This window comes from Vipera berus (assembly GCF_964194415.1).
Source record: "Vipera berus genome assembly, chromosome: 6".
NCBI lineage: Eukaryota > Metazoa > Chordata > Lepidosauria > Squamata > Viperidae > Vipera > Vipera berus.
The window spans coordinates 91,003,012-91,021,561 of NC_138208.1; the positions used below are offsets into that span (position 1 = coordinate 91,003,012).

Sequence of the window (18,550 nt, forward strand, 5' to 3'; positions counted from 1 at the left end):
TCTTCCGGGGCTGAACTCTCCTTCCAAGCCTTCCTAGAAGCAGCTGATTTTGCTAATTTCTGTCTTCCCTTTTTGAAGCGTCCAATGTTTGAAGCTGGTCCACCCTCTGCAGGGTGCAGACACAACAGCCCAACCATCATCCCTGAAGCCCCCCCTGTGAGACCCCCCAAGACGGAGAGCCCACGCCTTCAGGGGGAGAGTCTTCCTATCTTATCCCCAGGAGGTTTATTATTATATATTCTAATTATTTATAGACTTGGTCGGCCACCCATCTTACTTCAGGGCAGCTCTGGGCAGCTAACAATCACAACAAGGATATAAATACAATAGTACACACAACAAAATAAAAAGGTAAAGGTTCCCCCGCACATGCGTGCTAGTCGTTTCCGACTCTAGGGGCCGGTGCTCATCTCCGTTTCAAAGCCGAAGAGCCAGCGCTTGTCCGAGGACGTCTCCGTGGTCATGTGGCCGGCATGACTAGACGCCAAAGGCGCACGGAACGCTGTTACCTTCCCACTGTAGTGGTCCCTATTTTTCTACTTGCATTTTTACGTGCTTTCGAACTGCTAGGTTGGCAGAAGCTGGGACGAGTAACAGGCGCTCACTCTGCTACGCGGCACTCGGGATTCGACCCGCCAAACTGCCGACCTTCTGATCGACAAGCTCAGCGTCCTAACCCACTGAGCCAATTAAAGGTTGGGGAGGGTGGGAGAAGGATGGGGGAGGTGGCACCTGTTGTTAATTGATGAGAACCCCCCCATTGTGATGCTCCCCCATTGGAGACCCAAGGCAGAGCCATGTCTGTAGGCCCTTGTAGAAGGAAAGGAGGGTTGGGGCTGACCTCATTCCTGGGGGGAGGAAGATGTTCCGCAGGGAGGGGCAACGGCAGAGAAGGCCCTTCTCCTGGACCCCCCAGCTGGGATTCCCCACCCGATGGGGCCCACAGCAGCTCTTCTCTGCCGGCAGGGGTGGGAGGGGCCAGGCCTAGTGCGGTGGGAGGGTCCCCGGAGCAGCCTGGACCCTGCAATGGAGGCCTTGAAAGGTCATCACCACACCTTGAAGGGCATCTGAAATGCCCGATACAAGAAAGGCCACGACTGGAGTACAACTCGAAGGTCCGCAAAGGGTCTCCCAGCCGGACGGAGGACTCAGCCCTGCGGCACACCACAACACCGCAGCCCAGGGCTGGACCTCTGGCTCTCGGTCCAGACTGGCTGCAGCCGGCCATGGAGAAAGGAGTCGAACCAGCGCAGAACAGGGCCGGCCCCAAAGGATGCCGCGGTCGATGGGATCGAGGGCCACTGAGCGCTGCCGGAGGGCGAGGGTGGTGGCACTCCCCTCCCCACTCTTGCCGGAGGTCCTCAGCAATTGAGCCCGGTGCTCTTTCTCCCCCAGAACCGGGCCTGAATCCTGGCTGGGGGGTCTCCGTCACCCGGGACCCTTTTCTACAACCATCCCTGGAACGGGGAGCTTGGCAACTGGATGAAAGTTGCCCAGGCAGGTGGGATGCAGGGGTGGCTTTTTTAAGGAGGGGGCCAGCCGGGGATTCCTGAAAAGGACAAGGAGGGAACTGGCAGCTGGGGGCCCTGAGACCCTCCCGGCCCCTGCCCACTTCCGGGCTCCAGCAGGGACCAACCGATCCCAGACAGCCAGGCAAGAACTCTCCCAGGTCTTAAGATCCCCGTTTCCCAGTGCCTGAATCTTGGTAGCTGCACCCGGAATTCCTGGACTTCCTTTTCCGGGGAGAAGGTTTGCCAGGAAATCCCTCCTGAGGGGCCCATCCTGAAGCCCAATTCAACTCCGCGGAGTAAATAAAGAATCTGTTTCTCCACGATCTCGGGGTGCCTGAGAGGGATCCCCAAATTCCCAGAGTAGGGGCTTCAGCTGCTAGTTGGAAAGCTCAACAACCGGAAAGCGCCTCCTGGACCCACCCACCCCTCCCACCCCCCTGCCCTCTTTAGTGGGATGCCGCCATTGTGTCCAGGGGGGGCATGGGGGTGCCAATCGGCTCTGGGGGCAGGGAAGGGGTGCTGAGGCCCAGCAGGTTCCACCCCCTTTGGATCCAGGGTGGGGGACGGGAGGAAAGCATCTGCGCCTGAGTGGATGGTCCCACCTAAGAGTCGCCCTCTCCCCTTAAGGCCGAGCCCTGCCACGAAGGGGGCTGGGGGTTCTTGAGCTTCGGGCCTCGACCGTCTCCTGGGTGCCCCAAAGAAACAAGGCCAGTCGTGCTAGGCAGAATTTATTGGACCTCCAGGCCCATCAGGAGCAGCAAAACCAGATCCCGGCTTCAGAGAGCATCCATTGAGCGAAGGGGGCAGAGAAGAGAAGGCGGCAGGCGGGGATTGGGTGGTGGGTGGGGGTCTTCCTTGCTTCTCCAGACTTCACACTGCTGGATCATCAGACAGGCTAGAACTTGCACACGACAGGGGCCATGTTATTGCAGGTCATACTCCTCCATCCTTTTTTATCTGGGTAGCAAAAGAAAAATTTTGATCACGTTGCTGAGATTCCCTGAGAGACCCAGAAGATCTTTTCCTACCCAGCCATCAAGGTTCTTTCATTTCTTTTGTCTCTTTTTTTAAGTTAATTTGTATTTATTTCTATTTATCCCACCTTTTTACTCTACAACTAACCTAAGGCAGCAAACATATCCAACCTGCCTTCCTCTTACTCTTTTCCCCACAACAACAACCCTGTGAGGTGGGTTCGGCTGGGATGGAGAGGCTGGTCCAAAGTCTCCCAGTCGGCTTTAGCGCCTAAGGTGGGACTAGAACTCCCCGTCTCCTGGTTTCTAGCCTGGTGCGTTAACCAGAGACCAAGTCGGCTTTTAAGCTGCTCTTTTGGTTGGTTTATAATTCAACCAGGCATGTTAATATTTCTCTGCCAAAAACACAGAAACACACACACAAACATGCAATGTGGCCGAGGTTCTTCTCACCGCAATGGGGTGTTGCAAGATTGATCTATATCTGAGCAAGCAAACCAAGCAGGAAAAGCCAGATGCCCTGAGACAATGATGGCCTTTCGGAACAAGGTTAAGACGGAGCTTGTTAGTTTAATTATGGGCTGATGGCTCCAATACCATTTTTAAGGGTTTGTCCCATGGTTGTGTTGTGTTCCCTTGTCTGTACAGAGTGTGGGACTGAGGCAGCTCAGAGATCCAGGAGGTCAAGGAAGGTCACCAGTGGCCAAGGGGTTGCGAGAAGGATCCCTTGGGTCCTCATGGAGGGAAGCCCACCCTCCTTGACGTAACACAGTGTGCACCACCACACTGACTTACATGAAATGATTATGAGACAATAAGATTCTTCAGCCAAGGCTTTGTATTTGACATTGCCACCATCGCTCCACTCCGTCCTGCATTCCTGGAAAGACAAGAATCCCCCTAAGCCGTCTGAGGAGGGGTCTCTGGCTGTGCAGGGCCCAGGGGCAGAGAGAGAAAAGTTGGCTGAGCCTCAAGAGGCAGAGCAAAGGTATCCTCCCTCCTTTCCTCTTTCTATCTCTTTCCTTCTCTCTCTCTCTTTCCTTCCCTCTGTCTCTCTTTCTCTCTCTCCTTCCCTCTCTCTCCTCTCTCTCTCCATGAGCCTCACTTGACCCGGAGGAGCTAAGCAGGGTCACACTTGGTGACCGCTTGGGGAGGGGACAGTCAGGAGATCCAGAGGGAAAAGAGGAGGTGTCCGAGGAGTCACCAGCTCAGCTTGAGGCCACTTTGCCCGTTGCCCAACGTGGTGACCGCTCTGAACGACACTCATTGGTCTCCGGAAGAGAAACTGCCTCAAAGCCCATCAGTCCCTGCATGGGGGAAGCAGAATTAGAACCCAGGGCTACGGGGGACTCTCGGGAAGAGAAAAGCATCCTGGATATCTTCAGTCACGTATTCGGATGAGCTACTTCGCTCTTGTTGCCGGAAATTCATATTTCTATTCACAAAGTCACCAGGAGCTGATTTCAACTCCAGGCAAACTCCCCTCCTTTGCAGACGATCGAGCTTTTTTCTAGAGCTGAAAATGCAACAGAGCAGCGGACAAAATCCTGCCGGTGACAGAAACGAGGAATTTCTGTGTTAAATAAAGAGGGGGGGAGGAAAGAACAGCCCCCCCCAGGCCGGGCCTCTAAAGCCCCTGAGTGGAAGGCCCAGCGGAGTCTCCCCCAGGTTTGGGGGCCATCCAAGGCGCCCTCAAGAGGGAGGAAGGCCTGGAGGCCGAGATGGGGGCCAGGGCAGGATGCGGCCCTTCAGGAGAGCGCTGGGTCCCCCAGGAGGAGGGAAGGATTTGTTGAGGGGGGGGGGAAGAGAGAGAGAGAGACAGGATGGCAGTTCAAGGATTTCTGCCTTCGTTTTCTTGCTGTTGTCCAAGGCAAGAGGATCCGTGTAAAATAAAATGAAAACCTCAGAAAGTGTAAAGTTGATAAAAGATTAGCAGGACCTACCTTCCACATATTGCCCAGTCCAATCCAGGCAACAGGGTATTTCAGAGTTTGGGAGATCAGGTTGGCCACAAAATCTGTTTCTTCACTGCTGTGCAAGGAGACCAGATGGCTGCCTTTGTTCTGTTCTGTGCAGAATTTCTGGGAGAGACCAAACAGAGAAAGAGACTTGTTCAGCTGAGAAGCAGATGCTTGTGTGTCTGTTTGTGTGTTTGTGAGTGTGAGTGTGTTTGTGTTTCTGCCTCTGAAAACAGCAGGGCTGTGACTGCCTGATCCTGGCCACCCTCCTCATGTCCTTGAGACCCGCAGTTGCCCTCCCTGAAGAGGCAGTTTTTGAGCAAAGCCTCTTTCGGCTTCAGGACCCTCAACAGAGGCCCCGGACTGAACCCGGGACCAGCCTTTGGGGCAGGGGGCTCTGCAGACCCCGCTCTCCGCCTGCTCCCTCTCCTCCTCCTCCCCCTCCTCCTCCCCCTCCTCTGAGTTTCCGAGAGGGAGGAGCGGAAAAAAGAGTTTGCAGAATCTTGGAGGGGGCCAAACACAGCTCAGCCTTCCAGATTTGGGGAGACCTCCCAGCCAGCTACTGCCCGGCTTTTCAGAGCATCCGAGACCTCCACACTCGGGCCTCACCTCTGCGGGATAACAGCCTCACAGAGAGGGAAGGGCCCTTGGAGGTCTTCTAGTCCACCCCCCTACCTCATTCCGGACAAAGGGCTGTCCAGACCTGAGCATAAGAGGAAGGGGCAGGCTGCCTAACTGGACTAGTAAAGATAAAGGTTCCCGCACACATGCGTGCTAGTCGTTTCTGACTCTAGGGGCCGATGCTCATCTCTGTTTCAAAGCCGAAGAGCCAGCGCTTGTCCGAGGACGTCTCCGTGGTCATGTGGCTGGCATGACTAGACGCCAAAGGGGCACGGAACGCTGTTACCTTCCCACCGGAGTGCTCCCTATTTTTCTACTTGCATTTTTTATGTGCTTTCGAACTGCTAGGTTGGCAGAAGCTGGGACGAGTAACAGACGCTCAGTCTGTTACACGGCACTCGGGATTTGACCCGCCAAACTGCCGACCTGATCAACAAGCTCAGTGTCCTAACCCACTGAGCCACCGCGCCCCTTAACTGGACTAGAGACCTCCCTAATCCCCCCCCAAAAGCCTCTCACTTTTCCAGCCTGAAATGGGTTTTGACAGGTCTCTGGTCCCTCGGTTGGCATCTGCCAAAACCTGCTTTCTCCTCCCCCGAAAGGAAGCCGAGAGCCAGCTGGCCTAGTGGGGGAGGCACCAGGCTCGCAGCTAGGAGGCGGGAGTTCTAGTCCCACCTCAGGCGTGAAAGTCACCAGGTGACTTTGGGGCGGTCCCTCCCTCTCAGACCAGTCTGCCTCACAGGGTTGTTGTTCAAAGGGGTTCAGAGGAACAGTCCTCAGGATATTTGCGTCTCGGACCTCCCCAAAATCGGGGGTTTTGCTCCCTTTTCAAACCCCCAATCAAGTCTCCATCTCCTCGTAGCCAGAGGGGACCTGGGGGCTTTGCAAGGCTCTCCCTGGACGTCTCCCCTGCCTGGCCTGGGAGATCCACAGGCACACAAGCATGGCTGACCTCTGCATCAGTCCAATTTTTCATGTCATTGAAGGTCTTGTAGCAATGTTGATCATAGGCAGACCAACCAGAGGGACAATCGAAATCAGCTTCAGTTCCTGTGTGGGAAGACAGGATGCCCAATGAGAAGAGGGGAGGGGAGGAGGAAAGGAGGAGGAGGAGAGCTGGGTCTGCGGACCACACTTAACTTGCTGTGTTGCAAACATCTGTGCTGACAATAAATTGCAACTGACTTGCAGCTTCCTTTGCAGATTGTCCAGACGGTGGTTAGAGTTAACCCTGGTTTAATTCCCTGGAAGCTGCATGTCTGGTGTGACTGTCCATGTTGGTTGTTTTTTTTAATCAGTGAATGGTGCAAAGCCAGAAATTGGGTTCTTTCACAAATAGATTAACCTTTGCAGACCTGCCTGGGCCTCAAGTCCCAACTGAGCCATTTGGCCTAATGGTTAGAGCACCTGGAAAGAAAGTGGGAGAGCAGGATTTCTAGTCCCGCTTTAGCCATGGAAGTCAGGTGGTTGACTTTTGGCCAATCACAAGGAGACGGGGAGTTCTAGTCCCGCCTTAGTCACGAAAGCAGGGTGACTCAATCACTCAGCTTAATCCACCTCACAGGGTTGTTGGAAAACAGAAGGAGGAAAGAATATCAGGTATGTTCACTGCCTTGAATTATTGGTGATGATGATGATGATGATGATGATGACATGATACAAAGGAATAAATAAACATGAAGTGTCCTGAGCCTTTCAGACTTGGCAAGAATTATCCCCATTTTGGATGCAACCTATCCAGACTACTGCAAGGTCCTTGATGTGGGGCTGCCCTTGAAAGCCTCCAAAATTTGCAATTGCTGCAGAAGGAAGCAGCCAGGGTGTTGACCGGTGTAAAGTAAGGGTGATCTGGTGGGTTGGTCCTAAGGGATCTCTCGCCTCCTGGGTTCCCCAAACAATTACAGGGGTTCAGTGGCAGATTTCCAGTGGGGCTGCCCCCCTGCTCCCCCCCACCCAAGAAGGGCCTCTCTGAAGACGCCCCCAGTAGGGGCTCAGCTCTTCAGCAGATGGGGAAGGGTCTTCAGTCCACCTGTGTGGCCACCATGGAGAGAAATCCCTAGCAAGAGGTGGGGGAGGGGCACTCAAATTCATCAATGCAAGCATTTTCCCCAAGGGTTTAACTGCATTCTTAATTAATTCATTCTGCATTTCAGGGGTGATAATTTAGCTTTGGTTTTGCATCATTGCTCGCAGTCCTGAGTCTTGGGGCGGAGAGAGAAGCTGGGATCCGAAGGGCAGAATGAGCCAAACTGAAATAAAAGCAACTTTGGGGAGAGGATTTGGGGGGGGGGTCAAATCAGGAAGGGGTTGGAGATGCGAGAGCTTTGGCCTCTCCGGACACGAGAGACCCTGCTCGAACTCACCACTCAGGGCGAGGAACACGACCAGCAAGCCGAAGCTGATGGAGATGAATCGCCCCATGGTCTTCCTTCCCTGCAGAGAGAACGGGGGGGGGGGGGAAGGAAAGAAGGAGAGATGGTTGTCCCACACTTTGCACTTTTTCACATGGACCCCATTTCTCCCTCCTTGTTTAGGCATCAGCCTTGGGTGGTGTGTATGTCAAGGGATTCTCCATTGCTACATTCAGGAGAGAAGCGACCCCTTAAAGGTGCTCCTGAGCCCCTTTCTCTTCCCCAGAGATCCCCCTGGTAGATTCCTTTGTCCTTGCCTGGACATTGGCTGCAGCCCCCTGAAGGAGGTCCCTTCCGGTGGTGGGGGGAGAGAGAAATGTAATGCAGAGGGGCCTCACCTGTCAGGTGTCCACAGGTGGGAGAGCTGCACTCACCTGTCCCTCGGCCTCCACAGGTAGCAACTCTGCTCAGAGGCAACTCCAGGCTTTCCTCCTGTGAGGGGAATGGAGACATTTATAGGCAAGGAAAGGGGGGGGGGTGGATTTCTGTGCGGGGAAAAGGCTCTGTGTGAGAACTGATTTTTGTGCCTAGGGATCAGGAAGTAGCTTGTTTGCACAAAACAGGTTGACGGGTTTACTCTCTGCCAAGACGGATGTCATGGAGGGAATCTTGCAGTTTGAACTGTTCCCTGAGGTCATCCAGCCCAGCCCCTGCTCAGGAAAGCACCCCAGATATGTGGCTGATTAGCCCCCACCCCTTCAGGGCATCCAGACAAGGGGATCCCCCCTCCACCTCCTCTGGGTCTTGGAGCTGCTGTTGACAGGCTGACTTTCCCGTTTTCTGAGTGAGATTTTTCTAACTCTCCTAGAGAACCTGCAGGAATGAACAGATCCCTGAGCCGGGTGTTTCGTTGCAGACGTTTCCTGACCCAAGTAGAGAACATCAATGCTCACAAAGGAGCAATTCCTGCCTCGGCACCAGGAAGGGAGCTGCTGTTGTTCCCAAAACAGTACCGAGCAGGGGTGGATTCCTTGCAAGCTGGATTCGGGTTTGGCCGCGTTCCGGCTCAGCTGAGGGGTATCAGGAAGAGCGCAGGAGCTGCTCGGCCCTCGGCCATTTCCCCTCATGAAAGGGGGGCCAGGGAGGCACCCCAAAGACCTGGAGGTCCAGGTGGGGGGGCAGAAGGTCACGGAGAAAGTCTGTCTCTCCGGTCACTAAGAAGCGACACCCTTTGATGGGCCTAATCAGGACTATTGCTTACCTCCGAGCGGAGTCGGAGAAGTTGGCTCCCCTGCTGTCAACTTTGCAACAAACTGAACTGAAACCATTTTTCATTTTGTCTTCCTTGCCACAATTTAGTTTAGAGATTTTAGATGGGGAAGGGGGATGTTAAGTTTCCACTTAGCCGTAGCAATACTTCTATGTGAGAATCAAGGTCAGCCATGATAAGGGTTTTGGCAGTTTGAAAAGCTGGGAGGAGAGCCCCCCTTTTGAAATAATTGGTGAATGTGGTTTATGACAGCAATTTGGGGTGGGAATTGCAACTTAGTACATTGCAGCCTGAGGGAGGGGATTTCAGTCCTGGGTTCACCTATGTAAGTGCCAGTCCTTTGTTTCCTAAACGAAATGTTCTTTATGGAGGAAATCTTTGCCTTGAAGTTCTATAAGTAGTTTCATCTATTGGAACTGTGACATTAACCCAAGGCTCCTAATCATGTTAAATCCACGGGGTCCTGAGCTCCGGTTGCCTATCCAAAGCCTTGGGAGGATGAGAAAGACTCGGAAGAAACCACGATGGAGAAGAAGGAAGAACTTGTCCCCGGCACCCTAGCCACCACTGCTACATCGGCGGATGGAGTGCAGGCCATCGTGCCTATAGTGTGGTTTCAGGAACTCCGGCGGCAGGTGCGAAACCAATGTGCGGGAGCAGATCTGGTCATCGGAATGGGCCTTGCCTAGTGGAGACTCTTGGTGTTCAGAGGTGGCCCAGCAGAAGAGTTTTACGAAGGCCACTGAAGCTGAATGTTCACCGGCTGCCGCACGTGGGTCACGCTCTCCTGATTGGAGAGGCACTAAGCGTGTGGCACTTTAGTATGACTTGGGTGAGTGGAAATATCTGAGGGCAATTCGAGGCCAGTCTGTCGAGTGTTTGAGGGAGAAACCTGAAGGGCTGGACGTGGGAAGCAAGGAGCAGATCACCCGTCAGTTACTGAGCAGTGAGCACGATGACAAACATTTCCAATACCGGTCCCAGTCAGCTGGAGCCAGGGTGCCTCCCTGCATCCAAAGCCACTAGTTTTAACTTCAAGTCCAGTGCAGAGGTGAACCCTGGATCATCAAAAGTGGCGGACTAGCCCTGACCATGTCATGACAGCCCTGATTGTCGAGATCAGAATTGACTGGTGCCGCCTCTACGTGAACCCTGACCGGTACTCACGCCACATTAGCGCGGATCGCCATTGGCACAGGGCAAGCCCTGGTCTTTGCCAACGCCCTGATAGCCCCGACCAATACCCACATCGGGCTAGTCCAGGCTGTTATCGATACCAGGCCTGTCTCGATCGCCGTTACTGACATCACACCAGTCCAGGGACCCTGCCAAGGACTGATCGGGTAAGAGGAATCCAGCATGACCTAGTACAACAGTATGGGTGGTTGCACGCTCTCTTAGACAGACAGCAACCCATGGCAGCTCCTCTTTTCAAACTCACGTTCAATGGAGGTCCTGAGAAGCTAACCTTCTTGAACCAGGTGCATTCCTACATGAACAGAAATTCCAATGCTTATCTGGACCCTGCCACTATGGTTGATGTAATAATGGTGAACTTAGAGGGGGAGGCATCGTAGTGGTTAAATAGTTTGCACAACGAACAAGCTCCTGACTGTTGGACTACAATCTGTACATCTGAGGGCTGAGAACCAGATTAATTGCAGACATTTCCTGACTCAACTAGAGAACATCATCAATGCTAGAAGAGAGTTGAGTTTCTGAGAGGAGGAGGAGGAGGAGAGGGGGAGTGGAGGACTGATGGGGCTGCTACCTGCCATGCTTCAGTCCTATCCACCCCCCAGTTTGGAAAAAAATCTTCCTCTATTTTGCCCCTGGATGTCATGGTTTAAACATATTTGAGGTGGGGACAGCCAGGGGGAAAAGCCCGCAGCCCCACAGCAAAGACCCAGAGCCAAGGGTGGGGGGAGACGCTTTCCACCCTCAACCTGCAACCAGATGTGTGCAACCTCCTTTCCTAACTGCTTTGCAACTGAGCAGAATCACCCGTTCACCACCGGTTGCCCTGCACTACAGCTCCCGTGTTCCTTGGCAGGAGGACCTTTTGCTTGGCTTCTTGTGGGGGGGAGTTGGCTGCTCTAGGGAAACCCAGCCACGGGGTTAACCCCTTGGATGTTTTTTTGGCGGGGAGGGAGCAAGCTGGGCGTCTGGGAACCAGGCTCAGCAGTCCACAGGTGCTTCCTCGGCCTTGGCCCTTTAGGCGGCCTGGACTTTACCTCCCAGAATCCCCCAGTCTCGGCCTTGTCCCAGTCCAGGCAGCAGCCCTGAACTGAAGGGACCCCCGGCTTCTGCCCGGGGCCAGGAGGTGGGGGGGAGGGAGCCTTGAAAGGGGTTTGGCAAGACTCACAAAGGAGCAATTCTTGCCTCGGCACCAGGAAGAGCTGCTGTTGTTCCCAAAACAACACTGGGCAAAGTTGGATTCCTTACAAGCCGGATTCGGGTTTGGCCACGTCCTCCCTCCCTAACCCCCCTTTCTTTATTCTTACTTTTCTGTGCCACCCATCTCATTGATACTGTCTCTCTGGGCCCCTTACAATATAAGAAAACATTTTAATAAATGCCAGAAAAAAATTAAAATGAGAGAAATTGAGGAAGCAGGCTACAAACCACCATGCTGGGCATCCCGGGGAGGGGGCTCCTCTCCCGCGTCAGCAGGGCCCTGTCGGGGTCCCAGGCCAAGCAGGTGTCACAGTTCCGATAGATGAAACCATTTAAAAGAACTTCAAGGCAAAGAGCCCAACAGAAATAGAGCACAACAATGATGAAAACTGTAAACTTGAATGTATTTGGGTCAATATAAAAGGGGGGGAGGGAATGAGATTGCCATAGGTATATATTAGAGGCTGCCCAACCAAACAGGAAATAGATGAATTTTTTGCTTGTCAGCTAACTAAGGTATGTAGGAACCACATCACAATAGTAATGGGGGACTTTAATTACCTTGACATCGAGTGGGAGTCAAACTCTGCACCAAGTGGAAGATCAAACAGATTCCTGACAAACCTAGCAGACAACTTTGTCCCCCAAAACGTAGACTAGGGTTAGGGTTAGTAGAGAAGGGAACTGTGGGATTAGCCATATTGGATCTTAGTCCTCACTAACAGAGAAGAAATGATAGAAGGTGTTGAAGCCACAGGAACCTTGGGGGGAAGTGATCATGCAATATTGGAATTCAACATTTTGGAAGCAGAAGCAATAGAACACAGTCAAACTAAAGTCTTGGACTTTAAAAGAGCTAATTTCAATAAATTTAAGAGAGACCTTGGGAAGAATTCCATGGATGAGAATCCTAAAGGGGAAAACAACTCAAGAAGCTTGGGAAATTTTGAAAAAAACAACAACCAGTCCAGCACAATACCAACAAAAAAGAAAAATAATAGCTCTCAAAAGAAACCAGCATGGCTGCATAAAGCTCTGATAAATTGAAAGATAAAAAGTACAAGTATAAAAAGTGGAAAGAGGGGCACGTAACTAAGGGAGAATATTAGCAAATAGCCTGTGCCAGCAAAGATGAAGTGAGGAAAGCTAAGGCTCAAAATCAACTAAGGCTTGTGACCAAAGTCAACAACAACAAAAAAGCTTCTTTCAACATGTAAAAAACAAGATAAAAGTTAAGGAAATGATTGGTCCATTAGTGGGGGAAAGTGGCAAGAAGGTGAGAACAGGGAGAAAGCAGAACTATTTAACGGAGGTTTTTTTGCATCTGTCTTTACACAGAGGGGAAAAAAGCAGTGCAACCCATAAAAAAGAAACACAAGATAGGCAAGAAAGTGGTAACTGAGCACCTGTCCAGCCTGGACAAGTTCAAATCAGCAGGACCAGATGGATTGCACCCCAAGGTTCTCAAGGAACTGGTAGACGTGATCTCGGAACCACTGAACTATATTTTTTTCAAAGATCCTGGAGCACTGGGGAACTACCAGAGGACTGGAAAAGAGCTGATGTAGTTCCCATCTTCAAAAAAAGGGGGAAAAATGGATCCAGGAAACAACAGACCTATCAGCCTGACCTCAACACCTGGGAAGATTCGGGAAAAGATAATCAGACAATAAATCTGCGAACACCTAGATGCAAACAAAGTTATTACTAAAAGCCAACATGGGTTTGTCAAAAACATATCATGCCAGACAAATCTTACTGCATTCTTTGACCAAGTGACAAAATTAGTGGACCAGAAGTATGCTGTGGATATAATTTACTTGGATTTCAGTAAGGCATTTGATAAAGTAGATCACAACCTACTACTCAATAAGATAGAAAAATGTGGGTTAGACAGCATCACCAGCAGATGGATTCGTAGCTGGCTGACCGGCCGTACTCAGTGTTTGGTCCTCAATGGAACCACATCTACATGGAGGGAAGAGTGTAGTGGGGTCAGGGCTCTTTTCTGGGCCCAGTGCTCTTCAACATCTTCATCAACAATTTGGATGAAGGGATATACGTGGATCTCATAAAATTTGCAGACGACATCAAGCTGGCAGGAATAGCCAATATTCTAGAAGACAGGGTTAAGATAAAGGAGGATCTGGACAGACTCGAACACTGGGCGCTATCTAACAAAATGAAATTCAATGGTGAAAAAAGTAAGGTTCTACACTTAGGCAGGAAAAACCAAATTCACAGGTATAGTATAGGTGGCACCTTGCTCAATAGTAGTAACTGTGAGAGGGATCTTGGAGTCAGCAGTGTGCTGCAGCTGCTAAAAAAGCCAACACTGCTAGGCTGCATTAACACAGGGATAAAATGAAGATCACGTGAAGTATTAATATAACTTTACAATGCCTTGCTAAGGCCACACTTGGAATACTACATCCAGTTTTGGTCACCATGATGTAAAAAAGATGTTGCGACTCTAGAAAGAGTACAGAGAAGAGCAACAAGATGATTAGAGGTCTGGAGTCTAAAACATATAAGGAACGGTTGCTGGAATTGACTGTCTAGTTTAATGAAGAGAAGGGTGAGGGGTGACATGATAGCAGTGTTCCAATATCTCAGGGGTTGCCCCAAAGAAGAGGCAGTCAAGCTGTTCTCCAAAGCACCTGAAGGCAGGACAAGAAACAACGGATGGAAACTCATCAAGGAGAGAAGCAACCTAGAACTAAGAAACTTCCTGACAGAACAATTAACCAGTGGAACAACCTGCCTCCAGAAGTGGTGGATGCTCCAACACTGGAAGTCTTTAAGAAGTGACTGGACAGTCATTTGTCTGAAATGGTATAGAGTTTCCTGCCTGAGCATGGGGTTGTACTAGATGATCTCCAAGGTCCGTTCCAACATCATCATTACTACTACTACTACTACTACTACTACTACTACTACTACTATTCATTGCACAGTCAGCCAGATGTTCAGACTGGATTTAACATTTTTGTCTACCTATTGAGTCCTTGGGACCTGGGATAGGCAAATGTGGATGTTTGATGGTATTACAGATATCATCGCAGGATGGAAGCAGTTCCTAGTAAGGTCGCCTTTTGCAATTGACTAATGTTGAATATGTCAATGCCAGTGGTGTTCAAGTGGTGTTCCAGTTGTCTTGGGGTTGCACCAAAGGTGCCTATTACTATTGGTACTACCCTTGCTTGCCTTTGCCACAGTCTTTCTGTTTCTATTTGTAGGTCTTTGTAGTTTGTCATCTTCTCCAGTTCTTTCTCGTCTATTCTGCTGTCTCCAGGCACTGCCACGTCCACTATCCAGACTTTTTTGTCTTTCTTATCGACAGTTGTTATGTCCGGGGTGTTATGTTGCAGGTGCTTGACTGTTTGAATTCTGAAGTCCCAGAGCAGTTTAACTTTTATCATTTTCTATGACTTTCTCTATTTTATGATCCCACCAGTTCTTGCTTACAGGCAAATTATATTTTTTGCAGATCTTCCAAGGCACCATTGCTGCTACTTTGTCGTGCCGCTGCTCGTAGTCAGTCTGTGTGATCTTCTTGCAGCAGCTTACCAGGTGGTCCACTGTTTCTTCAGCTTCTTTGCACAGGCGGCACTTGTTGCTGTCTTCTCAATTTTGACTTTGTATGGATTTGTCCTTAAGGCTTGGTCTTGTGCAGCCAGAATTAGTCCCTTGGTCTCTTCAACTTTCCTGCTCTTAGTCATTGCCAGGTCTTGTTGTTATCTGTTTTCCCAGCTGTTTTTTTATTGTACTGGCCATGTAGTGCTTTGTCTTTCCATGCCTCTATTCTGTTCTTCATTTGGTCTTTCGTGTAGGCCAGTTTGGTCTCTCCAGTAGTCAGTAAGCTTTCCTGATATACTAATTTCAGTGCATCTTCATCTTTCAGATATTCTTCCAAAGCCATTTTTAATTCTTCAACCATCTGATGTACTTGCAGCATTCTACGTACACCTATTTGCCTTGGTAGATAGAGTCTGTCAATGTCACTGCGTGGCAGAAGGGCATGATTCATTGTCCTTATTTTTCTGATCTTCCTATCCATTGCTTTTAGTTCTGCTTTAGTCCAGTCCACTATTCCAGCTGTGTATCTAATGACTGGAATTGCCCAGGTGTTGATTGCCTTAACGTTATTTCCTCCATTGAGTTTGGACTTTAAGATCTTCTTCATTCTCCTGATGTATTCACTTCTAATCTTTTTCTTGACTTCAGTGTGCTTGATGTTGTCAGCTTGAAGAATACCCAACTATTTGTAGTGATCTTCCTCATCCAGATTCTTAATGTTATTTTCGTGGGGCATCTTGATTCCTTCAGTTTTCACTATTTTTCCTTGTTTGAGAGAAAGTGTGGCACATTTGTCCAAGCCAAGCTCCATTGCAATATCTTGGCTATATATACAGACAATGCTGTTATTGCTGTTGTTGTTTCTTCCTTAAAGAACATTTCATTTAGGAAACAAAGGACCTGCACTTACATAGGTGAACCCAGGACTTGAATCCCCTCCCTCAGGCTGCAAAGTACCAAGTTGCAATTCCCACCCCAAATTGCTGTCATAAACCACGTTCACCAATTATTTCAAAAGGGGGGCTCTCCCAGCTTTTCAAACTGCCAAAACCCTTATCAGGGCTGACCTTGATTCTCACATAGAAGTATTGCTATGGCTAACTGGAAACTTAACATCCCCCTTCCCCCTCCTTCATCTAAAGTCTCTAAACTAAATTGTGGCAATGAAAACAAAATGAAAAATGGTTTCATTTCAGTTTGGGGCAACCTTGACCGCAGGGCAGCCAACTTCTCCGACTCTGCTGGGAGGTCAGGAATAGTCCTGGACTGATTAGGCCCACCAAGGGGTGTCCCTTCTTAGTGACCGGAGGAGAGACAGACTTTCTCCTTGACCTCCTTCCCCCCACCTGGACCTCCAGGTCTTGGGGTGCCCCCCTGGCCCATCTTTCCTCTGAGGGGGAGCAAGATGGCCGAATGACCTGGCCGAGGGCTGAGCAGCTCCTGCGCTCTTCCTGCTGATCCTCAGCTGAGCCGGGATGAGGCCAAACCCGAATCCGGCTTGTAAGGAATCCAACTTTGCTCAGTGTTGTTTTGGGAAAAACAGCAGCTCTTCCTGGTGCCGAGGCAAGAATTGCTCCTTTGTGAGTCTTGCCAAACCCCTTTCAAGGCTCCCTTCCCCCCCACCTCCTGGCCCCGGGCAGAAGCCGGGGGTCCCTTCAGTTCAGGGCTGCTGCCTGGACTGGGACAAGGCCGAGACTGGGGGATTCTGGGAGGTAAAGTCCAGGCCGCCTAAAGAGGCCAAGGCTGAGGAAGCACCTGTGGACTGCTGAGCCTGGTTCCCAGAGGCACAGCTTGCTCCCTCCTCCCCCCAAACACCCAGGGGGTCAACCCTATGGCTGGGTTTCCCTTGAGCAGCCACTTCCCCCCCACAAGAAGCCAAGCGAAAGGAGGTGGAACATGGGAGGTGTAGTGCAGGGCAACCGGTGGTGAACGGGTGATTCTGCTCAGTTGCAAAGCAGCAATGGGGAAGGAGGTTGCACACATCTGGTTGCAGGATGAGGGTGGAAAGTGTCCCTCTCCCTTGGCTCTGTGTCTGATGTGGGGCTGCGGGCTTTTCCCCACAGGATTCCCCAGTTCAAATACGCTTTCTTTGCTGACTTGGGTAGAACACGGTTCAAACTGTGCCATCCAGGGGCAAAATCCAGGAAGAGATTTTTCCAACCTGGGGGAGGGGGGGAGGCAGGACAAGCATGGCAGGTAGCAGCCCAATGAGTCTTCCTCCCCCCCCTCCTCTCCAGAAACTGATTCTCTTCTAGCACTGATGATGTTCTCTAGTTGGGTCAGGAAACGTCTGCAACGAAACACCCAGCTCAGGGATCGGTTCATTCCTGCAGGTTCTCTAGGAAAGTTAGAAAAATCTCGCTCAGAAAACGGGAAAGTCAGCCTGTCAACAGCAGCCCCAAGATCCAGAGGAGGTGGGATACCTTTAAGGGTTGGGGGCTAATCAGCCATGGGTCGGATGCTTTCCTTCACATTGCTGCACTGAGCAGGGGCTGGGCTGGATGACCTCAGGGAACAATTCAAATTGTAGAATTCCCTCCATGGCATCAGTCTTGGCAGAGAGTAAATCTGTCAACTTCTTTTGTGCAAACAAGCTACTTCCTGATTGCTAGGCACAAAAATCGGTTCTCACACATAGCCTTTTCCCTCACTGTCCCCCCCACAGAAATCCCCCCCCTTTCCTTGCCTATAAATGCCTCAGTTCCCCTCCCAGGAGGAAAGACTGGAGTTGCCTCTGAGCAGAGTTGCTACCCGTGGAGGTTGAAGAACAGCTGAGTACGGCTCTCCCACCTGTGGGCACCTGACAGGTGAGGCCCCTGCATTACATCGCTACTTTCTCTCTGTATCTATCTATCTATCTATCTATCTATCTATCTATCTATCTATCTATCTGTCTGTCTGTCTGTCTGTCTGTCTGTCTGTTTGTCTGTCTGTCTGTCTGTCTGTCTGTCTGTCTCTCCCCACCTGAAGAAACCTCTTTCAGGGGGCTGCAGGCAATGTCCAGGTTCCAGCAGGGGATCCATGGGAGGCAAGGACAAAGGGATCTACCAGGGAGATTTCTGGGGAAGAGAAAGAGGGGCACTGGAGAGCCTTTTGGGGGGGGCCCTTCTGTCCTGTACGTAGCAATGGAGGATCCCCTGTGACCCCCCCCCAAGGCTGCTGCCTGAAGAAGGAGGGAGAAATGGGGTCCAGCTGGGCAAGGGAAAAAGTGCAAAGCAAAGTGTGGGACTCCCAGCTTGGCCTCAGGTGGGACTTCACCCCATTTCACCCCCTTGCCTCTCTCCCCCCCCCCAGTTCTCTCTGCAGGGAAGGAAGGAAGACCATGGGGCGATTCATCTTCATTATCTTCGGCTTGCTGGTCGTGTTCCTCTCCCTGAGTGGTGAGTTCGAGCAGGGTCTCTCGTGTCCGGAGAGGCCAAAGCTCTCACATCTCCAACCCCTTCCTGATTTGAACCCCCCCCCCCGAATCCTCTCCCCAAAGTTGCTTTTATTCCTGTTTGGCTCATTCTGCCCTTCGGATCCCAGCTTCTCTCTCCGCCCCAAGACTCAGGACTGCGAGCAACGATGCAAAACCAAAGCGAAATTAACACCAGTGAAACGCAGAATGAATTAATTAAGAATGAAGTTAAACCTTTGGGGAAAAAGCTTGCATTGATGAATTAAAAGTAGAGTGCCCCTCCCCCACCTCTTGCTAGGGATTTCTCTCCATGGGGGCCACACAAGGGGTCAGGAGACCCTTCCCCATCTGCTGAAGAGCTGAGCCCCTGCTGGGGGCGTCTTCAGAGGGGCCCTTCTTGGGCAGGGGGGGAGCAGGGGGGCAGCCCCACTGGAAATCTGCCACTGAACCCCTGTAGTTGTTTGGGGGAACCCAGGAGGCGAGAGGAGATTC

General features: G+C 51.1%; 2 protein-coding genes across 8 annotated transcripts in view; one reads left to right on the forward strand and one right to left on the reverse strand.

Annotated features, from left to right (window-relative positions):
• Positions 1 to 2,226: 2,226 nt before the first annotated feature.
• Positions 2,227 to 18,550, reverse strand: part of LOC308670189 (snaclec coagulation factor X-activating enzyme light chain 1) — a 38,611-nt gene continuing 22,287 nt past the window's right edge. Inside the window, exons 1-6 of one of the 4 annotated variants that reach the window (XM_081331499.1) lie at positions 7,850 to 7,922; positions 7,428 to 7,509; positions 6,017 to 6,114; positions 4,429 to 4,566; positions 3,281 to 3,365; positions 2,227 to 2,468 (exon numbers count right to left, since the gene is read on the reverse strand). In XM_081331499.1, the coding sequence (XP_081187625.1) occupies positions 2,407 to 2,468; positions 3,281 to 3,365; positions 4,429 to 4,566; positions 6,017 to 6,114; positions 7,428 to 7,485 (441 nt within the window). In that variant the 5' untranslated portion in view covers positions 7,486 to 7,509; positions 7,850 to 7,922 and the 3' untranslated portion in view covers positions 2,227 to 2,406. Of the gene's footprint in view, positions 2,469 to 3,280; positions 3,366 to 4,428; positions 4,567 to 6,016; positions 6,115 to 7,427; positions 7,510 to 7,813; positions 7,923 to 18,550 lie in introns of those variants that run through there. The other 3 variants (XM_081331501.1, XM_081331502.1, XM_081331500.1) reach the window with 3 other exon arrangements.
• The window catches only part of LOC308670183 (snaclec coagulation factor X-activating enzyme light chain 2-like), a 43,573-nt gene continuing 42,332 nt past the window's right edge, over positions 17,310 to 18,550 (forward strand). Inside the window, exons 1-2 of one of the 4 annotated variants that reach the window (XM_081331487.1) lie at positions 17,310 to 17,468; positions 17,956 to 18,041. In XM_081331487.1, the coding sequence (XP_081187613.1) occupies positions 17,984 to 18,041 (58 nt within the window). In that variant the 5' untranslated portion in view covers positions 17,310 to 17,468; positions 17,956 to 17,983. Of the gene's footprint in view, positions 17,469 to 17,952; positions 18,042 to 18,550 lie in introns of those variants that run through there. The other 3 variants (XM_081331488.1, XM_081331489.1, XM_081331490.1) reach the window with 3 other exon arrangements.